Source organism: Sturnira hondurensis, unplaced genomic scaffold (genome assembly GCF_014824575.4).
Source record: "Sturnira hondurensis isolate 20B ecotype Veracruz unplaced genomic scaffold, ASM1482457v3 Scaffold0009733, whole genome shotgun sequence".
Classification (NCBI taxonomy): domain Eukaryota; kingdom Metazoa; phylum Chordata; class Mammalia; order Chiroptera; family Phyllostomidae; genus Sturnira; species Sturnira hondurensis.
In genome coordinates, this window is record NW_028082364.1 from 2,420,449 (window position 1) to 2,445,223 (window position 24,775).

The 24,775-nt window shown below is 52.8% G+C and overlaps 2 protein-coding genes across 6 annotated transcripts in view; both read right to left on the reverse strand.

Moving 5' to 3' along the window:
- The window catches only part of FBXW11 (F-box and WD repeat domain containing 11), a 100,877-nt gene extending 97,334 nt beyond the window's left edge, over positions 1 to 3,543 (reverse strand). For 4 of the 5 annotated variants that reach the window (XM_037057768.1, XM_037057766.1, XM_037057765.1 and 1 more), the window contains exon 1: positions 3,063 to 3,542. In XM_037057768.1, coding sequence (XP_036913663.1) covers positions 3,063 to 3,107 — 45 coding nt within the window. In that variant the 5' untranslated portion in view covers positions 3,108 to 3,542. Of the gene's footprint in view, positions 1 to 3,062 lie in introns of all 5 variants that reach the window. The other variant, XM_037057764.1, reaches the window with a different exon arrangement.
- A 6,201-nt stretch (positions 3,544 to 9,744) lies between these two features.
- Positions 9,745 to 24,775, reverse strand: part of STK10 (serine/threonine kinase 10) — a 93,151-nt gene continuing 78,120 nt past the window's right edge. The window contains exons 14-19 of the mRNA XM_037057769.1: positions 23,517 to 23,646; positions 21,707 to 21,831; positions 20,034 to 20,222; positions 19,411 to 19,536; positions 15,440 to 15,553; positions 9,745 to 12,065 (exon numbers count right to left, since the gene is read on the reverse strand). Coding sequence (XP_036913664.1) covers positions 11,925 to 12,065; positions 15,440 to 15,553; positions 19,411 to 19,536; positions 20,034 to 20,222; positions 21,707 to 21,831; positions 23,517 to 23,646 — 825 coding nt within the window. The 3' untranslated portion in view covers positions 9,745 to 11,924. The remainder of the gene's footprint in view (positions 12,066 to 15,439; positions 15,554 to 19,410; positions 19,537 to 20,033; positions 20,223 to 21,706; positions 21,832 to 23,516; positions 23,647 to 24,775) is intronic.

Here is a 24,775-nt window from a genome sequence, read left to right on the forward strand (position 1 = left end):
TAAGGCCATAAAAGTCATTTGGCAGTTAAATTATTTACCATCAGCAATCGCGAGTACAATGATCTCAATCAAAAGTATCTAGTCCATACTAAGGACTGAATCCAATAAGGTTGCTCTGGTGGAGAAGCGCCCTTCGTGGACCCAGCCTCAGGCAGGAGTAAGAATCACAACATGGTTTTATTCTGGGAATTTTCATTGCTCTGTCGCCAGCTTTAATTGCTAGTAAACTAAAAAAAGTACAACAAAAAAGAAAAAGGAGGAAGAATCAAAATGAAAGAAAGTAAAAGAACGAAGACTAAGAAACTGGAGACACCCCAGAAGCCTGTTTCCTCTCTCTGATACAGCTCCGAAATACCAAGCACAAGTTAACCCTGCTGACCGCCAAGCACTGCGCTGGTACAGGCAGCACATCACAAATATTTGAGTACTCAATCTGACTCATAAACATCTAAAAATATTCCATGCTTTAGGCTTTCAAAACACCATCCGTTTAACCCCCTCCCGCTCCTTCCATCATTTCTGTTTTGAAACCAGTGTAAAATTTTATTTTTAATTTATTGATTTTGAGAGAGAGAGAGAGAGAGATGGCTTTTTGTTGTTCCACTTATGAATGCAGCCATTGGTTGATTCTTGTATGTGCCCTGACCCGGGATCAAACCCGCAACCTTGGTGTATCATGACAAAGCTCTAATCAACTGAGCAACTCGGCCGGGGCTGTAAAAATTATTTTTAACCTACTTCTGCACGCTGTAATGAAAATGCAGTGAACACAGGAAGCCACATGCAATCAGGTTTTAAAGCTTTATCATTCCTACATCTGATCCTGGATTTACTAAATCAGTTGTTAAGTATTTGTGCTATCTACTACACTAAAATACATATATGTTTATGAAACGGGTTGCCTAAGAGTCTTAACAGGTATCCCTTTGAAGGAATATCATAATCTGTATATAAAAAGCCACTTTAAAATTGATCTAAACAACTACTCAACTTTGTTAAATTTCCTAAGAGTCCAGTTTATAATGTCTTTAAAAGGCTGAAATATCTTTTGTGATCAATACAATCATGTAAAATCAAAACGTTTTTAAGTTATAAGGATAGAAAGCCAGTACATTTAGGCAAAAGATTTTTTTTACCACACACCCACACCCAGTGGATTACATTGTATTTCTTCTAATTCTTTGGGGAAAAAAGACATTTAGTTATTTTTTAAATGAATATGAGAGGAGCACAAAACAGCCAATGTCAGAGGCACCAAGATACAATTTTTCAATTATGAAGTACTCTTAAGTCTTAACTACATGTCCTGTAAGTGTGTCCATAAGAATAGATACATTTGCAATTCTAATTAAGGTATTTTACCAAAATAATCTACAAAAAGTTGCAGAGTGTCAAAGGCTTGACAAACTAAGAAGAAAAAATTTACTTCATAAATGAAAATGAAATAAAAACCCACTCGTGACACTATCCCTTAACAGGCAACCACACGTGCACAAACACACACACAAATTAGAAACTACTAAAGCTATTTTTTACGGGTCTCAAGAATGCTGGAGAAGTGTAGTTCTGCGGACTATGCAAAGGGCAGCAAATATTAACCTGCCTCCCTACTGTACTTCCATTTTTATAACATGTATCTCAACTCCCCAGATACCATCATCCACAGAAGCCATGCGGCTATCCAACAGACTTTCGGTGTCACCATTTATTATTTATAGCATTAAATGGGGGAAGTGGCTCTGATGTCACGGACCCTACCCAGTGGAATCACTGACTCAATAAGCATTTTCACACTGGAGAAAACCTGGCTAGGAAAACATTTCGCTGGGGGGAGTAGATTTTTTCACCTTCCCTCTGAATCCTGGGTAGAAGTTGTCACCTAGTTAGGAGAGATACAAAGAACCTGACGAGGTTTCTACAGGAAGACACCCTGGGCTTGTCCATTTGCTGAGGCAGTGACTTCCTCCACAGCCCACTCTGATTTTTCTAACGCTCAAACCGGCAGGTAACAGAGCTGCCGTATTTTCTTTCTCCCACCCAATCATCCACCCATTAGCAAATCCTACGAGCCGATCTCTCATGACCCTGTTTCTGAAAACCCCTGCTGGCTCCACGTCCTAAGGGGGCAAGGGGTTGGGGGTGTCTGCGGGGGCGAGGGAGTCTGGCCTGGCTGCCAGTGGTCTCTACCAGCAGAGTGACCGCTTCCCCAGGGGCTTAGGATTCTCCTTTTCCGTTTCTTTCCTTTATTTTATTTTATTTTTATTGTTTTGAGAAGAAAGAACTGGCGGCAGTGATGAGGACAACCCCTCCCCCCCTCCCCAATTTCCCAAAGCAGCTGTGGAAAACGTGAAGTTACGGTTTTCCTTTCCTGGGAGATGGAATCCAGAGTACCCAGGGCCTTGCTATGCGAACATCCCTCTCGGCCCAGTAGGAAACCCTTTGTCCCAGAAGCTGGACATCACTGGGGTCCGGGAAAGAGGCCCCTAATCCGTCAGAGCCTCCAACCCCAGAGCTTCCACCCCCACCCCTGGTAGGGCTTACCCAGGCATCGACCCAGCCCTAGACTGTTGGGGAGAGGGTGCTGAGACCTTTATTGGGAGGCGGAGGCCCGAGGCCCGGACCGATCTCCCCCAGACCCCCTCCCAACACCATCTCACTGGGCCTAAGTGGGGCTTGCAAGTGTGGTGCAGGCCTGGGCCGGAGAAACAGAGGACAGAAATAAATAAAGAAATCCACTTCTAAGAGGAGGACGAAATGCTAGAGCGAGTGTGAGCTAAGGCCACAACGTTAGCGAGCGAGGGTCGTTCCAGAGATGGGCCCGGAGACGAGACACGGGGAGGGAGAACCGAGGGGCAGGAAGGGGCCGGGCCAGCTCCGGCCTGAGATCCCTAGGGATGCGAAGAAACCGCGCCGGGCCCCAGGCCAGGGAGGGCGGGGGGCCCAAGTCCGGGCCGAGACGGCGGGGAAGGGCCAAGGGCCGGCCTCGCGCCGGACGCTGAGGTGGGCAGGCCCGCCCGGGGCCCGGCGGACAGAGAACAGACGGTCCAGCGGGCCGCACTCACCATGAGCTCGATGGTCTTGTCCTCAATCACCGAGTCGGGCTCCATGGCGGCCCCGGCGGCCCCGCCTCGCTCTCCCGGCGCAGCAGCGAACCGCCCGGGCGGAGGAGGCGACGGCGGAGGCGGCAGAGGCGGAGGCGGTACTCGCACCCACTCTAGCTGCCAGCCCGCCCGGGCCGCCGGCAGCTCCGCCCTCGTCCTCAGCGAACGCAGTACGCACAGCGAGGACTACAGCTCCCAGCAGGCGCCGCGGGCTCCGCAGAGCCTTGTGGGAGCGAGAAGCCGACGCCGGGCCCTTCCGTCCTGGCAGCGCGAAGCTGAATTCTGAGCCGAAAGTAGCACTGGAGAGTGAATGCGGGACGTGCAGACCTGAAGAAGTAAGGGCTCCCTCCAGGTAGAGCCTCGAGAGTTCCACAACTACATGTCCCAGAAAACCTTGCGCTCGGTTTCTCTTTCCGCCACTTTCGCCCGACTTCCCGACAGCCCGAGCCGACTCAGACAGGAAGGGAAACTCAGAGGCAACTCTTCACTTGTCAGAGATCTTGCGTGTGCGACCTATTTCCGCACATGCGCGGACGCGGTCCGCAGTGCCCATTAGATGCCTAGGTAGCAAGCAGCCCCGCTGGTCTACGAGGGTTTGGTAGTAGGGACACAAGTTGGAGACAGGTGGGTTCTGGGTGCTTTAGGAGGGAATGGTCTTGGGGCCCAGGTGTGGGAGAGGGCCGGCGCGCGAGAGAAGCTCGGGCAAAGGAAGAGGGTCCATGAGGGTGTCCTTTTCCTGCATCCCAGCGAGGGGTTTGGAGATTCAGCTGGAGAAGAGGTTTATGGAGAGGAGGTGTGGTGCTGTGTGTATGCACCACGAACTGGGAGGAGCCGAGAAATGCAAGGAAACCTGCGTATGTTGAGCCCCTCGTACTCATTTATTCGCTCCGAAAGTATAAACTTCCAACCCCTGCCGGGCACGGGGAATCAACTCTGAACATCCCAGAAAAGGCCTCTGTCCTCGTGGAGCTTAATTCTAGTGGAAGGTGCGGGAGGGGCACATGAACCAAAAGAGTGACAGGTGCTAAGATCACGGCCGGAGGCCTGGAGGCTCCTCCTGAACTCCGTCACCAAGCTCCGTGTGAACTTGGCGGGTCGGTCAGTGCCTTCAAAGCCAAGACCATCAGGGACACTAACAGTTGAGCAAGTTATGCTTATTACTCGTTACTGGAAGGAAGATCGCGCACCACGAGGAACCGTGGGGCGTCTCAGTGAGGGTGGTTAGGTGACTTGGAAGAGGGTTTGAGGAAGTAGGGCTGTACCTGGATTACTGTAATGGTGCCAGGAATCGGGGAATTCCATGATTGAGTATCTCAGTAAATCTTACCTGGAAGGGAGGAGTACTAGGCTGAGGGTAAGCTATTGGCAAAGTAGCAGCCCTGCCCTGGCCGATGTGGCTCGGTTGATTGGAGTGTGCTCCCAGAACTGAAGGGTTGCGGGTTTGATTCCTGGTTAGGGAGCATGCCTGGGTTGTTAGTTCGTTCCCCAGTCCAGATGTGTACAGGATGCAACCAACGGATGCTTCTCTCTCTCTAAAAACAATTTTTCTTATATCTCCTCGGGTGAGGATTCAAAAACATGGCAGCCCCTCATATTAGCAAGAATCTGGGGTGTTCATTTTGTGTGTGTGTGGTTTAAACAATCTTTTTGTTTTATCTGCTGCTCAGAGAGAACGAAGGAGTGGTCTTGCTGTGTCTTGATCTATCATGGTTACAGAATGTCCTTGTCTGATGTTTATGTATTTGTGAAATTATATTCAACAGAATACAAGGCCAGACTAAGAGAGGCTGTCATCATCTGGTAATGTAACAGCCGGGCTGCAATGTACCAGGTCAGCTTCCAAACGTCAGGGACTGCTTTTCCCTTTCTCACATGGTTTACTTGTTCTTTTTTTTTTTTTTTCATTCTCTGCACCTGTAAAGTGAGGGGACTAGATGAGCTAGAAATCTTCCCGTGTCTAGGGTCCAGGTTATTACAGTATTTTGTACGCATGCAGGACACCATCTCAGTTCCTTGCAGTTAGCGTTTGAAGTTTCATAGTCCTTATCTTGTGCTTTCCAACAAGAGAAGTAAAAGAAAAACAATAGGAAGACAGTGCACAGGATTGGAAAGTTCTTGCCACTAACTTGCTCTCTGAATTTCATCAGACCCCTTCTCCTCCCTGTGCCTTGGGACATCCATGAGTAAAACAAATGGGTTAGAATAAATGACCTGTGTTTCAGCAGCCTATTGCATTATAATAAAACACCCTTACGACTTAGTAGCTTAAACTGTTTTATTGTTGTTTTTTTTTTTACAACCGTGTGGGTTGACTGGGTTCAGCTGAGCCCACAGAGTGCAAGCCGAGATTACTCACGGGACTGCCATCAGCTGGGAGCTCATCAAAGTAGCCTCCAGGGCTTCCCTTTCCACGTGGCTTATCATCGGTCAAGCTCCTGCAGGATAACCAGCTGCCAAGAGGACATGGCCCCGATGAGCAAGTGCTTGTTAAGCCTTTGCCAGTGTCCCATTGGCCAAAGCAAGTTATGTGGCCCAGCCCAGAACCCGTGTGGGAAAGGCTGTACAAGGTGATAAACAGAGAGTCACGGTTCATTGAGGACACCAATGGAACAGCCAAGCAAGACTCCTGAGGCCCGCATGGGCCCCAGGACCTAGCACGTAAGGGAAGGGTAGGACTCACAAGCTAAATAGGCTACCTCAATGTGTATGTTTATCACACCATCTTTTTTTATCCCTTTGAAAATTTGCCAGCTTCACATTTTAACATCTGCATTTCGTGCTTCTCTCAAAAAATTAAACTCTCTTGACTATATTGGATCCGCAGGGCAACAATATGCAGGAGTTAGGCAGCAACCATCCAAAGTGTGTACTCTTGATTTCCACTGTCACCATGCCTCCCGGTCGTCTTCGGTCTGCGTGCTTCACTCATTCAAACTGCGTGCCCGACCCTCGTAGATATTTGCATTCGCAATCCTTAGCACTGGAACTGTAGTGGAGATAACTCAAGGTTTCTTTCCTTTTATTAAAGCCACATCCCTCCTTAAGGGGAGGAATACTAATGTTACTGGGTCAAATTCCAGGAGCCCAGCATGGTAGTCCCTGAGTCACGTGTGAAAGAAGTCTCTCCCGAGCTGCATGAGCAGCAGACTGAGCCACGGTGTGTCCTGGGCTCCCCTCTTCTCAAACACGAAATCCCGAATGCAGGTCTTTTTATGGCTCCCGGCTTCATGCCAGCCCGTGACTAGATCCGGCCATCTCAAGGCAGAGGACCTTGAGATGCACTTCCCCCCCGTCCCGCCCCCCGGCTTTTCAGATACCTCTGAACTGGGGTTTACAACAGAGTGGTACAAGTCCACAGTCCCTTAACAAAAATCATGAGGCCCAAGTAGGTTTCAGGAGTCAGAATTCTTTAAATTGTTTAAATTCACTGGTTGATTCTTCTTAATTTTTTTTAATTGATGGACTTTAGAGGAAGACAGAGAGAGAAACATCAAGTTGTTGTTCCACTTTATTTATGCATTCACGGGTTGATTCTTGTATATGCCCTGACCAGGGATTGAACCTGCAACCTTGGTATATTGGGACAACGCTCTATTAAACTGAGCTACCCGGCCAGGGTTCCACCCTTCTTTTCCATGCTTTGAAATACTGGAGTGGGGCCTGGAAATACCTCCTTTGCCAGCTGGCACAGTGGCTCCCTTTGTCAGTACAGCAGCCTAGAGGGCTGACAGCTGCCCAAAGGGGCCTTTCTTCCTGGCTCGCGCATGCGTTCTCTTCCTTCTTGCCTGTCAGGCTGCAGCCCCCACACGCACATACACACAGGTGGCTGGGGTGTCCAGAGGGTGTCCTCCCGGTGAGTTCATTGGCGCCTCAGCAGGCAGTTTCCTGCTGGCCAGTCCCAACCCGTGGCATGTTAGAGTGGTGTATTTTCACCTGTGATGATGAGATTTCTGAATTCAGATACATTAGAGAGAAGGATGGTGCAGAGAAATTTTGACTTAACTCAATTCCAGCTAATGTCGAAGAATGCAAGTCTTTTGAGGGAGAATCTTGTGAAACCGTAAGAGAGTGTTGGGAAGAAGTACTGAAGATAGCCCTGGCTGGTGTGGCTGAATGGATTGAGTGCTGGCCTGCAACTAGGGGGTTGCTGGTTCAATTCCTAGTCAGGGCACTTTTGGGTTGCAGGCCAGATCCCCAATAGGGGGCGCTCAAGAGGCAACCATACATTGATGTTTCTCTCCCTCTCTTCCTCCCTTCCTCTCTCTATAAAAATAAATAAAAAATTTTTTATAAAAAGAAGTATAGCCCTGGCTGGCGTGGCTCAGTGGATTGAGCCCCGGCCTCCAAACCAAAAGGTGGAAGTTTCGATTCCCAGTCACAGCACATACCTAGGTTGTAAGCTCGTGTTTCTCTCCCTCTCGTTCTCCCTCCCTTCACCTCTCTCTAAAATAAACAATCCTTTTTTGAAAAAAGCATTGAAGATAGGAGCTCCCTATTTTATCCACACAATGAGGCTTCCTGTCTTACCTTCCTATAGAATTCAGACAAAAAGTTATCACCAACTATATAGTCACACATTTACGACAAAAACAAAGCCAGGCTTTCTGACAGTCCAATCTGACTGACTGGTTCGATGGGATCGGCATTACCAATAATGGGCTATTAAATGAATTCGATCTTTAGTTCCATGATTTTAAGGAAAATATACTTAAAGCATATAAGTAAAAACATTCATGGATTTATGGCAAGCATGTATTGAAATTAATATTTGTATTTCCCCCCACCCTTTTTAAACTTACTGGGTTAAACAAGATACCTGCAAGTGATAGAGTAAAGTTGCAGTAGTCAGAATACAATACACCAGCGGTCCCCAACCTTTTTGGCCCCAGGGACCGGTTTCGTGGAAGATGGTTTTTCCATGGACCGAGGGAAAGGGGCATCGTTTCGGGATGATTCAGGCGCATGAAGTTCAGGCTCACCTCCTGCTGTGCAGCCCCGCTTCTAACAGGCCAGGCCCGCACCAGCCCGAGGCCAGATGTTGGGGACCCCTGCACTGTAGCAAATTATCCCCAGGTTTCAGAAAAGCAGAACCACTAAGAGTGAATGAAGGAATTTTTTTACAAGGAGTGGAAGTTATATAATTGTCCAGTCCAGTTGAGCGATGTCTGTAGGCTGTCGTCTTCACAGGCGACAACGCATCTTCAAGTCCACGGGGCAGGCCATCCGGAAGGGAAGCTGGACAGGAGGCGGGCAGAGCAGGCAGAGCCGAACCGGGGTCCATGAGGGCAACTGAAACCGTGTCAGTTCTCGGTGCCCATGACCTTGTGCTGTGGATGTCCTGCAGAGGCTGGAGCCCCAGATCACAGAGCTGAACGCCCACACCTGGCCCAGAAACTGGAGACGCTGAAGGAGGCTCTGAGGGAACGTGGGGCCATTGCAGACCCAGCCACCCCTCACACCCAGGACGTGAGTGAGCTCATCAACTACAACGTATCTGGGCTACAAAGTGACTACACTTTCACTTCCACCCTCCAAACCCCCGCACAGGAATCGGTCTTGCAGCCCATCCTAATCAGAGCCAGAGAGGAAGAGAATTCAGGGCAACGTGGTTCAGCCTAGCCACGCTGACACATTACGGAGTGCACATACACCTTAATACACACGCGGTTCCTGTGAAGTCCCGCGTGGCCAGCTAGCCCTCCACCTTCAAGTTAGACCCTCTGGAGCTGGAGGTCTGCGGTGTTGCTGGGTTGGAGGGGAGATAAGGCGTTAACCCCCCTGAGGTTAACGCCTTATCTCAGGACACCATCAGGCACACGCCTCACTGGTCAGGGCCCGGGCGCACAGTCAGTCCTCACGGGTTAGACAGGGTGCTGAAGGGTGCGCTTTTTTTTTTTTAGATTGATTGATTGATTGATTGGTTGATCTTCAGAGGGGAAGGAGGGAGAGAAACATCAATGTATGGTTGCCTTTCGTGCGTCCCCTGCTGAGAGTTGGCCTGCAGGGAACTGGCCTGCAACCCAGGCATGTGCCCTGACTGGGAATCGAACCGCGATCCTCTGGTTCACAGGCCCGCACTCAAGGGTGCGCTCTTCCTGTAAGCGTCCAAGAGTGAGGTAGGTGGAACTCGCTGAACAAACAGGGGTCTCTCTGCTGTACGGACGTAACGTACTCACGGAAGAAGTCGCGGTAGAGAGCTTTCGATAGGCTCCCCGGAGTGGAGAAAGTGAATTTCTCCAATGAGTCAATAAAAAAAATCCCTTTGCTGGTCAGGCGGTTCCCAACTTTGCTCTCCACAAAACTGACCGACTCGAGTTTCCGTTTCCTCGTCTATAAAATGGGAGCGACACGGTCTTTGTGGGTTGTTGAAAAGATTCAGTAAGTTATTAGGTGAAGACTCCTAGTAGTCGAGTGTTCGTAGTTAAACGAGAATCGTATTACATGTCTGTAGAAAAAGCGCCCAGACAGCCAGGCATCACAACTTTCAGAACAGAAACCTCGAGGTCGGACCTGCGCGATGACCCGGGAGGCACGCCTGGGCTCTGACGCCAGCGCGTCCTCTCCCGTCTGGCCAGTGTGGGTAAGTGTGCCCTGCCCTTCCCACCCCCGTCCAAGACAACAGCCCCAGAGGCAAGCCGAGTTTCTCCCCTCGTTATTTTATTAGAAGCATATTTACATTCTTACAGTTAACTTTGCAAAGAACATTTTACAAAAGTCTTGTATAAAGTTTGGAATCTACATAAAAATAACTAATATCCTTCATCAAGGGAAAATATAAGTTAGTTACATTTATTCCGCGATCAATGGACTGAAAGTGAGTAACAGTTTCATCTGTCTCTCCCAGAGGAAACATTAAGCACAGGGAACCAGGAATACTGTGTGGGCCTCCCAGGGACGGGCATTGCACACTGGCCCGATAGTGAGGCTGGGCGACCCACCAGACCCCATCCAGCGAGGACAGGGGACCCGTAAGGGCTCAGGCGGCACCGAGCAGGGAAGCAGCAAGACTCCAGCGTGAATGACAAGCCACACCAGAGAATGACCCAAGACGTGTCTCAGCCACAGAACCGGCACTTCGCCTGATCCTCATTCTTACATCCCAGGCCACAGAAGGCCCCGTGTTGTAAACATCAGCCCTGCCTGACCCCTCGCCAGCCCTGGAGGAACTGGCATGAGCTGTCCTCACGCTGCTGCCACCTCCCTTTTCCCAGCACCCACGTACCCAAGAGAGTCCAAAGGGACCATCAGTTCACGTTTCATTCGTTCATACCTGACAAGTGTCCCTCCCGGGCCAAGTACCGTGCAGGCACGCAGAATGCACGCTGCCTTCCCTCGGCCTCCAGAGCATCTCGGGTGCATCTGTAAGACTCAGGAACCCCAAGTCCCTTCTCCTTTTGAATGGCTGCCCTCCCTCTGCAAGATCCAGAAGGGCAGGAGGATAGCCAGTGCCAAGACGACTTCCAGGAAATCGCTTTAGAAAAGCAAAACTTCTAACCTAACCAACCAGAAGGCGTCAAGGAGAAGAAAGTCCTCCCCAGGTGTGGCAGCCACTCTGTCACCAGCAAAATAGCATGCAGACCCAGTGTACCCACTGGATTCCCCAAAACCACCTTCGCTTTCTCATTACTTTAAACTAGGTATCGTCCTGAAGAAATCACTCATTTATACTTGTTTCAGGTTAGAAACAAAGGTGACAAAGGTTTTCTTTGTGACTAGGCCAAATGCCGTTTGAGCTTTTGCTTCCACTGCATTGCTGACACTCTGCATGCAGCCTTGGGGACGGGAATCTGGGGGGCCAACCGCGTGAGCCGCAGCCCCAGGATTCTGTTCACGCTACAGAAGCTTTGCCGCTGCCATGCTGGTGGGAAGAAGCCTCATGTTTCTCTCTGATGCTGTTGCTTCCTGAACAAAAGTCCCAGCGACCTCCAGCCTCTGTCTGAAGTATAGGGCTGGACTCCTGGAGGTGGAGGGGCACAGGGCCAAGGGAGACAGCCGCCCCATACCCCCGGGGCAAGTATGAGATGGAAACAGACTGGGTTGTGAAACTGTGTGGTGAGGGGTTTATCCCCAACACAGGGCACCACCTGGGGGCCAAAAGGAATCACAGGCCGTTGGCCCTGTGCCATCAAGCCAGCAGGCCCCATCCCCAGGCTCTGCCCAGCAGGGCTCAGGCAGCTGATTCCAACCCAGCTGGCACAAGAGGCCCGGGGTGGGGGCAAGCCTGGTAGTCCCAGGGGCCCAAGCCGTTTGTGTGGGAGGGGCCAGGGGTGTGGCAGAAGGTGGCCCAAAACACCTGAGACCCGCAGAATGGACAACGCTGGCTCTCGCCCACTGCGCACACGGCCTCAAGAGCAAAGCACACTGGAGAAAGGAGGGCACCCCTGAGCACGACTGTTAGGAGCCATCATTCCTGTCTGACACCGCAGGGAATGGCTGAAAAGCCACCAAGAATGACAACAGACAGACGAGCCCACGGTGATTTGGGGGGCAGCACTGCGCCCACAGACAGCAAAACTGGTGTCAGGGCAAATGGGGGGGCTGGGGGCCACGGAACACACGCTGCTCTCAGACCCTGCCCCACCCACGGCCCAAATCTCTGACAGCCTGGAGGGGCCCGGGGTTCAAAGAGAACATATCAACATTAGGCGACACTTAGTAAAACCTCACCCTCCAAGAGTGAGTGAGAAGTCAGGCACATTGGGGTCGCACAGGACTGGAACTGGCAGGGAAGTGTGAGGGAAGGGGGTCCTGAGTTACTTGTTCACGGAGAATGGGAGGGCCCCGGAAGCCCGCCGACCTGCCAGCCACAGCCCCGAGCGGCCGTTAGGGAGCATCCGCGGAGCTGTGGGGGAAGAACTTGGTGGCCTTGTTTGGGGTGGTGGGGACCGGGCACTCGGTCTCCTCGTTCAGTTTGAAGAACATCTCCTGCTCCCGCTTCTTCTGGTTCAGATCTTCTTCCAGAGCCTAGTGCAGAGAGAGGGCAGGTGGAGCTCAGCCAGAGTCCACGGGACACAGGTCTCTCCACCCCAAAGTGGCTTTCTCTGGAAATGTCCCCCCCGGGCCTTAGTGCATGGGTGACTTGGTCTTCTCTCTTTCCTTTCACAGAGCTGTCACCCAGAAGGTAAGCACCCCCTCCCCCTCCCCACTGGCCACAGCCATGCAGGAGTTCCCCATGAGCCGAGGGCTACGTTCTGGGGAAATGCCAACCTACATGAGTCGGGGGAAGCAAGTCTGCTGGCACACAAACAGCCAGATGGGTGGAGAAAACCCCGAGGTAGAAAACGGAGAGAGAGATTAAATAGAGATTCTGCTTCTTTTGGGAGCAGAAATGTCCAAGTTGCAGGGTGTTCCTACCCAGGACCCGGCCCCACAGAAGTCACCAAGGGAGTTTTCGAGATGCGTGTGCTGTCACAACAGCCCCCGAGCTTCCAGTCCCGAAAACTGGTGGCCGACAGGGGTGCTCGGTGCTGTAAAAGCACATGAGGCAACACAGGGGAGCGTCTCGTCACCCAGCACCGCCGGGCCTCCCTGGGAACGTGCAGGTTCATCTAGACAGACGGTCCTAGAGAAAAACCTCCTGCGGGTTCTGCAGTCAGGCTGAATTCCGCGTTACCAGCTGTGTGCCCTGCACGTCTCCCTCCCCCTCTATTTCCGCCTGTGTGACATGGCAACGTTCCTCCTGCCCAGCAGGGCCACCCTGAGACTGAACGAAAAGCAAATGGTTCCTGAGGGTTCCTGCGCATCACATCTCATCGTCACCCTGCGAGGTAGCTGCTGTTATCCCATCTCAGAGATGGGGAAACTGAGGCTCAGAGAGCTTGGGGCCCTTGGCCAGGGCCACTCAGCCAGCTTGGGGCACAGGCAAGATTGAACTTAGGTCTGCCGTCAGCGCTCGTGATCTGAAACACTGCCCCCCCCACCTGCACAGCTGGGAACACAGGTTGTTCAGTTAACGTGGCTTCATTATAAAGAGGTATTTGATCATCAGAATTTCTCCTCTTTCCTCTAGAAGTATCTGTGGCCACAGGACTTGCCCAGCTTTCTATTATCTCTCTCTTTTTTAAGCCATTCTCTGCATGCCCCAAAACAGTCTCTACTTAACAATTACCAGAATCTTCCCTGACGCTCCTGTTCCTTCAAGAGTACTCAATTCTAGCAAGTTCTCTCCGCCTCTAAAGGAATGTGGGGAAATGACACTGAATCGCAACACCCATTTTTCCTGCCCTAGGACATCCACGTGAGGGGAGGCAAGGTGTTTCAAGTCATGTCTCATCATGGTTGGACATGCGTGACTTGGAATTTTGGGTCATTCACACAGACTCTTGACTCAAGCTCTCCTTGGCTGGATGCATTAGTATCAAAGTGTCTGTGACAAGCAGACACACATAAGAAAGACAAAAGCAGCACTGTCTACACCCCTGTAACAGAGGTCACAAAACCCAGGGCCTAGATCAGTGAGCCAGGGGACTGAGAGGGTGAGGGGCGGACAGGGAGGGTGGGGACTGCAGCGAGGGGGGAGCGTGCGCTGCTGCTGCTGTGCCAGCAGGGGGCAGTATTTCCCAATTCCCCCCTGGTCACCATCCTGTACTTTGATGGGTCCAGTGTTGCTGAAGCTCCTGGGTTTTCGAAAGAAACTTGGAAGTCCGGATTTTTATGTAAAATTTAGTCGGCAACTCTCAAGAAAAATTTAAATTGCTACGTATTGGCCAAACCTCACACCTGTAAGCCACTGTCGGCCCCTGGGCCGTCAGTGAGGGACTTCTGCTAGAGGTACAGCCCACAGTAATGCCCACAGCCACCACCGGAGGTGTGGTAACGCGCCGGGGCCTCACGGGTGGTCGTGGGGGAGCTGGGCCTTCACCCCACGTCCCTCGCTCCGGTGCCGGTGCTCCCCCGTTATGCTCTATTCTCCCGACCACCACTCCTCTGTGTGCCCCAAAGTAGGGAGGGCGATCCTATCTCAGTGAGGGCCAGTCTGGAAATGTTTTTGGCTTTGCCAGCTGTAGGGTCTCTGTCACAACCTCACCGCAGCTGCAGGGCAGTCAACCACAGACAATGTGTGAGTGAATGTGCATGGCTGTGTTCCAGTAAAACCTTATTTTCAGATACAGGTGGTGGGCCGGACTGAGCCCACAGGCAGTAATTTACGAACATCTGCTTCACGGGACTACAGGTTATTCACAGCCCAAAAAGCAAGGTTCCAGAGAGAAAACCGGCCTTGCCTGAGGCCCCGTTCTGTGTTGTCTGTGACCCAAGCAACACTTCACTGACGCTACCAGATACCCTGTGCTTGCCTGAAAGAAGCCTGAATGTTTCTAGAAATGGTCCCCAATGCCTACTCCTCTCCCCCTGCCCCACACACAGCAGCTCCAGGCTGCGGACTGTGATGCAGGAGGGTTAAAGGGCACTTATTCCAGAAGGAGAACCACCTCCCAGTCAGTGTTCCAGCAGGAGCCCAGGTCACCAACGACAGGACAGCGCTACAGGGACTTCCGCAGAGGCAGCTCCCCAAACACACACCTGCGGTGGCTCCCCCAGGTCCACGCGTGCCGTGGGGCGATCCGGGATGTGAGGCAGTTGCTAGCCACTCATTTCGAGCCCTCTCGGGATGTGCCAAGGGTACGCAGAACCCCCAGGTGAGAGAACAGGTTAACGTTTATTTCCTCTGTTAGAGTCAACCTGTGTCAGCAGGAGCGTTATTGATTTGAGTGTCAAGTACCAGAAGTCCCAGCAGGCCGCAGTTACAGAAACTGATGAGCACAGGCCTGTGAACAGAGTGTTCTGGGACCCTGGCCAGCTTCCAGCCAGGAGGCGCCATCAGCACCAGGAGGGAAGCTTCAGCCCAAGGACTTCCAAGGCCACTGACTTTTCCCATAACAGCATATAGTATTCATGTCACAACTTTACAAGGGACCACGCAGAGACCCTGGGGTGGCTAATTTGTTTGTCAACCATGGTAGTCAGTTGTTTGGTCAACCGCCAGACCAGATGTCACTGTGAAGGAGTCGTGGAGGTGTGACTCCCATTGACCTCAGTGGACTTTGAGTGAAGCAGATTACCCTCCATAGTGTGGGTGGGCCTCACCCAATCAGTTGAGGGCCCCCTAAGAAAAAAGGAATTCTGCCTCCAGGCTGCTCTATGGACCAAAGACTGCAACCTCGACTCTTCCCTGGGTTGATGCGGCCCGCGCTGCAGAGTTTGGACTTATCAACCCCCTACAACTGTGCGAGCCAGTTCCTTAAATTAAAGCTATATGTCTGCATCTGGCTCCTGGGCAGGCAGACACCTGTTGCACGGGCAGAGCCCACCGCTGAGCCCGCCAGCCCAGGCGTGGTTACCTTTTTGCGTGGCCGAAGCTTGTCCCGCCATTCCTTCAGGTGCTGGTTGTGGCTCTCGTCCAGGGCCTTCAGCTTCTGGGTCTCATGCTCCACCAGGAGGTGACACTTTTCATTCTGGAACAGATTCCAGGTGAAGCAGGTAAGAAACTCAGAAGACAGGGGCAGAGGGCTGAGACACACCTGCGCTGGGGCCCTGTGGGCACCACATCATCCCATTACTGCCTGTCCTTGGTTATAAACCCCATTTACAGAAAACTCCATGAACATTATTAATACATAGCGCCCCCAGAGGTGACTGGGGGAATAGTCCGGATTAGCCACGTTAACATTTCTCACTGTGTAGCAGGACCTACAGTCACGGCAACTTTTTGCTTTGCGCGCCGTTTCAATTTTCAATACAACAACGTCATTTTAACAAAACCACCAAACTAACAATAAAGATAGCCTGTGCCCCCTCCCAGCACACAGAGGCAACCACCACAAAAGCTCAGCTGGCGGGGTGTGTCCTGTCGAGCTCTGTCCTGCGTGTTGTTTGGCGGACGCTATACGCACAGCTCAGAGCTTGTGTCCCTCCCCACTCAGCACCAAGCACTTCTGTAAAGAAAGAACCGTTCTCGTAACCGTCGTTCATGGTGCCCAGAGTCTCCCATGGGGAGGATCCATCACACTTACTTAGATTGCCCCCTATTTTTGGCCACTGAAGTTGCTCTTAATTTTCACTATTTAGCATTGTTTCTGCAGACTGAGTGGGGTCTCCCCAAACTCACATGCTGAAGCCCTAATCCTGGATGCGACTGTATCTGAAGTGGGGCTCCTGGGAGATAAGTATGTTTAGTCGAGGCCATGAGGACAGGGCTTAGGACCCTTGTAAGCAGAGACCCCAGAGGGTTTGCTCATCCTATCTCTCTGCCTGCTATGTGAGGACACAGTGAGGAGGCCATCTGCAAGCCAGGACGAGAGGCTGCCTCACCAGCCTCAGACCGTGCTGGCCGGCTGACCTTGGACTTTCAGGCTCCAGGACGGGGAGAAAACGAAGCTTCTCCGTGGTGTGGCCGCCTGAGCTAACTAAGACACTCAGTATGCGTAAGGAGTTACATTTCTATACATGACGTGGTTTTCTGCGTTGCATCGCATTCCGTCGGGATAGATTTGTGCAGCGAAGGCTGGGGGCCGTGGGCCCGGCTGAGGCTCGGCCAGCCCCATTCTTCTCACTCCAAGATGCAGTGTCCACCTCCCAAAACCCGGCTGTGGTCTCCCACAGGACGAGGTGGCAAGTCCCCGTTGGCTCCTCACACAGGATCAACCTTGAGGTTTGCAAGGAGCTTGTGAAGCAGAGGGGGCGCCTTTATCCAGAGACCTCCGCCCCGCTGGGCTGGAAGAGAGGAACCCCGTGGGGGATTACTCAGAAACTTTTGATTTTTTTTTCAATTCGAGTTGGCACACAGTATTGTGTTAGTTTCCGGTGAACGAGGTAGTGAGTTAGACACTTCTGTAACTCACCAAGTGACTGCCCCCCGAGTTGGGCACCCACCCGACGCCACACACAGTTACGAGAACATTAGTGACTGCGTTCCATGCTGCACTTTAAACCACCGTGACCGATTTTGTAACTGCTCCTTTGTGCCTCTCAGCCCCTTCCCCTTGACCACCCCTCCCCTCGCCCGTCTGGCGACCATCAGTTCCCTGTATGACAAATTTGGTTTTTTTTTTAAGATTCCACCTATGAGCAAAATCATATGGTACTAACTGATGTCACTCAGCATCACACCCTCCGGGTCCATCCAGGTTGTCACAAATAGCTGAGATTTTGTTCTTTTTCACGGCCGAGTAATGTTCCGTCGTACATGTGCACCACATCACCTCTACTCATTCACTTGTTGGTGGCCACTCACTCGGGTTGCTTCTGTCCTCGGCTACTGTAAATAAGGCTGCAGTGAACAGGGGGCATGAATCTCTTGGAACTGGCATTTTGGGACTCTTCAGGCAAGGACCCAGAAATGCGACTGTTCTCATGTGGTAGTTCTCATCTTCGGTCTCTGAGGAACCTCGACACTGTTTTCCCTGGTGGCTGCAGCAATTTATATTCCGCCAGCAGAGCACAAAGGTTCCCTTTTCTCTGCATCCTCACAACATGTATTGTCTGTGGATTTATTGATGACAGCCATTCAGACAGGGGTGAGGCCGTATCTCATTGTGGTTTTGACTGGCATTTCCCTGATGACTGGTGATGTTGGGCGTCTTTCTGTGTGTCTGTTGACCGTCTGTATGTCCCCTCGAGAGAGATGTCTACTGCGGTCTTCTACCCATTTTTTAATTGGATTTCTGTTCTCAGTGTTCGGCGGCCCCTCTGCCACACTCAGACACTTCCTGGCTGGCTTTCCCCAGCAGGTATTCTGCGGACTCCTCTCCCCAGCACTGAGGCCTGGGCTGGGTGTCTGTCGCAGGGCTGGGACCCTGCGCATGGGACCCTGCACGCCCCTGAGGCGTACCTCTGCAGCGGAGATCTCCTTCCCGACTCTTAAGGACCAAACCATGAGCACGAGACCTGCCTGCTCCGTATCTCTGCCCATCCTGCCAGGCTCCATGGGGTTTCTCTACGTCTTCAGTCTGAGGGCTTCTGTTCAGCTAATGCCCAGATGTTTTCTAGTCAGTGGTTCTACAGGTTGATGTGGCCATGGGAGGAGGTGAGCCCAACACTGACCGACTCCACCATTTTGACCAGGACGTCCTGCTGGGGTTGGGGGTGGTGGTGTTATTACAGGGTTGAAAGCTCAAGGGTTCTGGAAGTTTAAGAAGCTGGATTAGTTGGAAATTATACTCACAGCAGCACTGAGCGCCTGGGACCTGCAAGGACCTGGGCTCCCAGCACTCAGTGTGCGTTTTTCCAGTTCATCCTTAGGTAACCCCACAAGGCATGGATGTAAAAACAGATGCAGGTGAGAGGCTAAAACTCACACAGCATTGAAGGGCAGAGCCCCAGCCCAGCAGGCCTCAGTGCGCATAAAGTGTTTCCTCCACTCCCGCCTGGCTCTCCAGAAATTGCCGGGTGCATCCAACAGCCTGAGCTATTTCCTGAGGTCACAGAGGTTGAGTTGGCCCACCTGTAGCTAAGAGGATGCCTCGATCCACCACAAGGGGACTCCCAGCACTAGCCCCTGGGGTGAGGCAAACTCAAAAGCCAGGAAACTAGAGGTGAGGTGTCTCCCGAGGGAAAGGGGACACCCGGGGGCTTGGCAACAGCGGGACACCTTGTGGGAGCTCCGTGGGAGAGCAGCCCTGAGGTCCTTGCTATCAGAATGACATCGGCTGTGTTTTGCAGATGCCCTTTACCAAGTTGAGGAAGTTCTGCTCTCTTCCTAGTTCGCTGAGGGTGCTTATCATGAACAAGGGGGCTTCTGTCAGGTGCTTTTTTCTGCATCCGATCGTGTGCATTTAGCCTGTTAATGTCGTGGACTGCATTAACTGATTTCCACAGGTCGAACCAGCCTGGGATAAACGCCCCTTGTCATGGTGTGTAATTCTTCCCATACACTGTGGGATTCAGGTTGCTAATGTTTTGTTGAGGATTTGTGCATCTGTGTTCAAGAGAGATACTGGTCTGTCGTTTTCCTTTCCTGTCTGGGTCTGGGTTTGGTATTAGGGTAAGTGGGACTCCCGTCCCCCAATCACGGTGATGACTGAGAAATCTAGCAGCGAGGCTCTGGGGAAGGTGCCCTCAGCTCGTTTTCATAAGCCTTGCTCCAACCCTGCAAAGCGGGACTTACCGCCCTCACCCCACGCCCATTCTATGGAGGTGGAACTACGGCTTGGGAGGGTGACGTCATTTGGCCACCATCACATGGCACAGTGGGTCTGAAGCCCTTCTCCCCTCTGCTTGTCAGACAAGAAGCTTCCCTGTGGGTCCAGCCTTTGCCCCTGAACTGACTGCCCTGGGGAAACTGAGGCACTGGGGGACAGCGGAAGGTCGGTACCTGCAGCTGCTGCAGCTCGTTCATGTTGCTCTCGCACTGTGCTGACATGTCCCGCATCTGGTTCTCGTGTTTTTGCTGCTGCTGCAGCCGTTCCGACTTCTGCCTCTTCTCCTCTTGCTGGGAGAACTGCAACAGAGAGAGAGAGCGGGTGCCTCGGGGCCCTGGGCTGGGCTGGGCTGGGGGCCCTCCGCGGCCGGCCCTGTCCCAGGGAGAACGCATCAGAGGGACTGGCACCCCACACCACTCAGGCTGTGCCCCCCCCCATTTGAAGTCCTCACCCTGAGCTGAGACCCAGCCCCCGCCCTCGAGGCTGGTGGGGACACGACACAGCGCTGGGATGTGTGCGAGGACAGCGTGGGTGCCTCACACGAAGCACAGAAGCAACTCAAGTCCCTGAGCCCCACTGGTGACGTGCAAGTAGGGTCTTGGTGGATAAGAAGAAGCCTCACCATCACAGGTGAGGCTTGGGTGGTGGTGAGGCTTGGGAGGCCTCCATCCCGGGGCTTGCACGCTCCCTTCCATGCTCCTCTGCCGCATCTTACATTGTACGTTCCCCAACTGGGTGAGGAACAGGCCCCACCACACCCGGGCCTGCGCCCGCTCCAGTGCACCGGGGACCCTACCTGCTTGATCTTCTCGCGCTGCTCGGCAGCGCTGCCCGCCCCGCCGATGTGCAGGCTCTTCTTGTACATGGCCATGCGGGTCTTGCCCTCGCTCCTCTGGATCTTGGGCAGCCGCGCCTTCTCCTGCTGCTGCCGCACCTTCAGCTGCTCCACCATGCGCTGGTTGTAGCGCTGCATCTGCTCCCGCTCCTGGCGGGGGGCGGGGGAACAGCCAGGCAGGGCCAAGGTCAGCTGCACTCCGGGCATGGCCATGTCGTCAGGGGCCAAAGGTTGCCGTGCTCCATGGGAAGCCCAGGACCCACGTGGCCCAGAATGCTCAGCAGAGCAAAGCTGTACCTCTTTGCATCTACTGTTAAGTACCACTTTCTGTTCTCACTTTAAGAAGTATTGTTATTGCCCTGGCTGGTGTAGCTCAGTGGATGAGCACGGGCCTGCGAACCACACGATCGCGGTTCAATTCCCAGTCAGGGCACATGCCTGGGTTGCAGGCCAGTTCCCGGCAGGGGCCAGTTCCCAGCAGGGGATACATGAGAAGCAACCATACATTGATGTTTCTCTTCCTCTCTCCTTCCCTTCCCCTCTAAAGATAAATAAATAAAATATTAAAAAAAAAGAAGTATTGTTATTAACATTTGGGTTCTTCTAAATGCCCTCTTATCTAATCAATGGTGGCATGCCGTCGTGAGCTCGTATCTCAAAGCCAAGTGTACAATAAAATGGTTTATTATTTCGATGACAGATGTCAATTCATTTTTTTAAAGATTTCATTTACTTATCTTAGAGGGGAATGGAAGGAGAGAGAGAAAGAGAAATATCAATGTATGGTTGCCTCTCGTGCGTCCCCTGCCAGGAACTGGGAACTGGCCTGCAACCCAGGCATGTGCCCTGACTGGGAATTGATCGTGTGGTTCGCAGGCCCACGCTCAATCCACTGAGCTACACCAGCCAGGGCTCATTTTTAAAGTCTTGATAAATCTGAATTTTTCGCTCACCTAACACTTATTTGTAAATATTTCAAAATTCAGTACAGGTGTCACCTCCTGCAAGAAGCCCACCCTGACTTCCTAACCAGGTTGGGCACTCTTACTTGGAGCCACGACAGCCCTAAGCTGACCGAGACAGACGATTACACAAAAGTGGAGGGTGCTGTGGCCACACAGCGGTAGGGGCCTCCCCTGCTCTGGGGAGGGGAGGGAAGGCTCCAGGCAGAGGTACTGTTCAGGTTGATACCTAAGGGTGTCCAACCCATGGCCCAGGATGGCTGTGAATGCAGCCCAACACAAAATCCTAAATTTACTCAACATCTTTCTTTGCTCATCCATTTTCACTAGTGTTTGGGGTATTTAATGTATGGCCCACGATAGCTCGTCTTCCTCCAGTGTGGCCCAGGGACGCCGAAAGGTTAGACACCCCTGCAAGTGGTCTGAAGAAATTGGTGGGAAAGAGACAATGGGAAGGAAGGCAGGCCAAAAGGATGGGGAGAGAGGAAAGAAAGCATGAAAGGGACACAAGCATCAGGTGTCACAGTCAGTGAGGGAGCTGCTCGGGCCATTGGCCTCCCTGCATAGTGCGCCCCGCCCCCCCGGAACCCCCGCCCCACCACCACGCCCAGCCCGACTCCTCTGGGAGCAGAGATGGCGCCCGAGCGGGGCGCCACCAGGGTGCGGCCTCACCTTCTCGTGCTTGCGCACCAGCTCGTGCCGCTGGAGGAAGTACTGGTCCTTGAGCTGCTGCTTCACCAGCTGGTGCCTTTCCTGCAGATGCTGCTCCTCCATGTCCCACAGGGTGGCCTCCCGCTCTGCCGAGGACGCGCGCCCGGTGAGGCGTAGGCGGCCAGAGCCCCGCCGGGCCCTCCCCCCCCCGCCCTGCGCCAGGCCTCCTCCCCGCGCAGTGGGTCACTGTACCTCGTGAGGCTGCACCGGAGGAGCTGACTGAGCCAACTCCTAGAAATTTCCCTAATACCCACGGGACGAGAGCGCGCTACAGCGAGACACGTTAGGAGTCAGAAGCCAGGGACACCGAGACCTGGGCTGGCACCCAGCTCCAACCGCCCTGGGGAGACATTTATGTTCCATCTGCACGTCTCCGCAGCTCTCCTGGCCGGCAAGTGGGAGGGGCTACGGAAGCCCCGTGAACCTGACCGCATGGCCTCCTCGGCCACTCTTTCCTCCTGGGGAAAACGGGCCGACCCTCCCTGTCCCTTATGCGCATCACGGGGACGGTAATACAGTATTCTAGCACCGAGGTCAATAGTAATCGACTCTTGGGCATGTCACTGAGCAGGTGGCGCTCAGCCCACTGCAAATGGTCGGCCCACTTCACTGCACTCCTGTCCTGTGAAAGCCGGGGCCGACCCACGGTACACCGGAGCGAAGTCAGAGCCACCGTCCCACAGGCAGGATGGTTCCGAGGGACATCACGGGACAGGAAACGGGGCCTCCCTGGGACATCCGGGGCTCTACAAGTCGGAACTTCAGGGGCCCCGTTTTGCTGGCCCGCACCGAGTACAGAGGGGTTTCCACTGTCCTATAGATGAGCCACAGACGGCGCTGGTATAATCGGCCCGGCATTTACTCCTTCACAAAAGGCACCCGTCCGTTTTCAGTGTGGCTCCCTTAACAGATTTCCAGCCATTTACAGCTCGCTTGCTTTGCACCCCGCAAAACTGCACCCAACCTCTGCTAACCTAAGACAAGAGCAAACCCAGGGCTGTGAAAGAGCCCCCCATCGCCCTTCGGAACTGTCTCAACCAGAGGCTCCCTGTTGGAGCTCCCCCAGGGAGCTGAGTGACAGAAGCCAGGCACACGCACACTGTCTCTGATCCCCTTCGTCCCCAGGTGTCCCTGGCCTCCTCTCTCTGGGTGGTGGCCCACACTGTTGTCCCTGGAAGGTCTCCTCTGGGAGACTGCCAGCGTGCAAACCTGTCAGAACACCACTGCACGGGAGGGAAGAGCTCGGCCTCAGGGAGAGGTCTGCCTTCCAGGCCCCTCGCACCCTCAGGAACTGCAGCCTCGGCCGAAGAACAGCCCCCCGCTGAGCCTCAGTTGCCCATCTATGAAACCGGGGAAAACGGCAGGACCAGCCTTGTACGCCTTGTGAGGGTAAGGGGAGGGCTCAGTGACGTCAAGATATGGAAAAGGCCCGGTAGAGCGGTCGCTCAGTATGGGGCAGCTGTTGCACGAGGCTCTGAGAACCGTCCACGCCCCCCACCCCACCCCGGCCACCTCAGCTCACTTAGAAGTCCCACCCATTCGATCACCTCCTGGTTTTCCCCCCGACAGGTGGAATAGTGTCAGACAGGCTGATGACAGCTGGTATCTTTGCCTCGCCCCTGACTTCGGCGGGGTTTTCCCCACGTTCCACCATGAAGGATGACACTGAGCTTTAGGATGGAGATGACCCAGCGGCTCTTTCTTGCCAGAGGCTAGATGCCCACTGGCAGATTCTGGGCCGGCACTGCCCTGCCCGCTCCCGGGCACGCACCTCGAAGGAGCTCCTGCTTCTTGGTGAGGCACTCACGCTCCTTGTCACAGATCTCCCGCCTGTTGTCAGCCGTGATCCGCTTCATGGCCAGCTCCAGGTCCTCCTTCTGCTTGGCGAGGAAGTCCCGGTCCTGCAGGGAGGGGGCAGGGCAGACCTCTACTTAGTGCTGGCTTTGGTGTCTCGACTCTTACACTCATTACAGAAGATTGCATGATCCCAAAGAAAACTTAGGAAATACACAGGAGGGAAATTCAAGAGAGATTTAGAGACACAGCAGCCAATTACGATATATAGGACCCTTTATATGGACTCTGGCACAAAATGATATTTATGAGATGATTGGAAATGTGAATACTGACTTGACTGCAAACGATGTTATTAAGCAACCACTGTGAGATATTTAAAAATGTTTAAAGACTTTATTTACTTATTTTAAGACAGAGAGGACGGGAAGGAGGAAGAGACAGAGAAACATTAGTGTGGTTGCCTCTCATACGCCCCCTACTGGGGACCTAGCCGGCAACCCAGGTGTGTGCCCTGACTGGGAATCGAACTGGCCACCCTTTGGTTTGCAGGCCAGCACTCAGTTCACTGAGCCACACCAGCCAGGGTGAGATAAATGTTTTAGGTGCGTTTATGAGATTGTGGTTAGAGATCCATGAGATCTGTACACCTATGTTCACAGCAGCAGTACTCACAACAGCCATGGGATGGCAACAACTCAGGTATCCTCGGACAAACAAATAAACAGATAAGCAAAATGTGGTCTATAAATACAATGGGATATCACTAGGCCTTAAAAAGGAAGGAAATCCCTCTGCAAGCTACCACACAAACGAATCTTGAGGACATTATGTTAAGTGAAAGAAACCAGTCAGAAAAGGACAAACACTGCATTTTCCGCTTATGTGAGGTCGAATGTGTAGAGACGGAAAGTCAAACGGTGTTTGCCAGGGGATCCGAGGGGAGGAGACGGAAGTCAGTGTGTGACGGGCAGAGTTTCGGTCTGACAAAGTGAGAAGAGTCGGCATAGCTGTACAACGTGAATGTAGTCAACGCACTGAATGGGGCGCTGGGAAGTGGTTGAGATGGCAGCTTTACATTGTGTCTATTTACCACAATTTAAAAGTATTATTTAAAAGACATTTCCATGTTATAATGTAACATTCTATCCAATGAGGCTTATCGGCTGAGAACCCTGCACGGCCAGGCCAGCCCCTAACTTATCTACCCAGCTTATAGCAGGCTGTTTCCAGGGT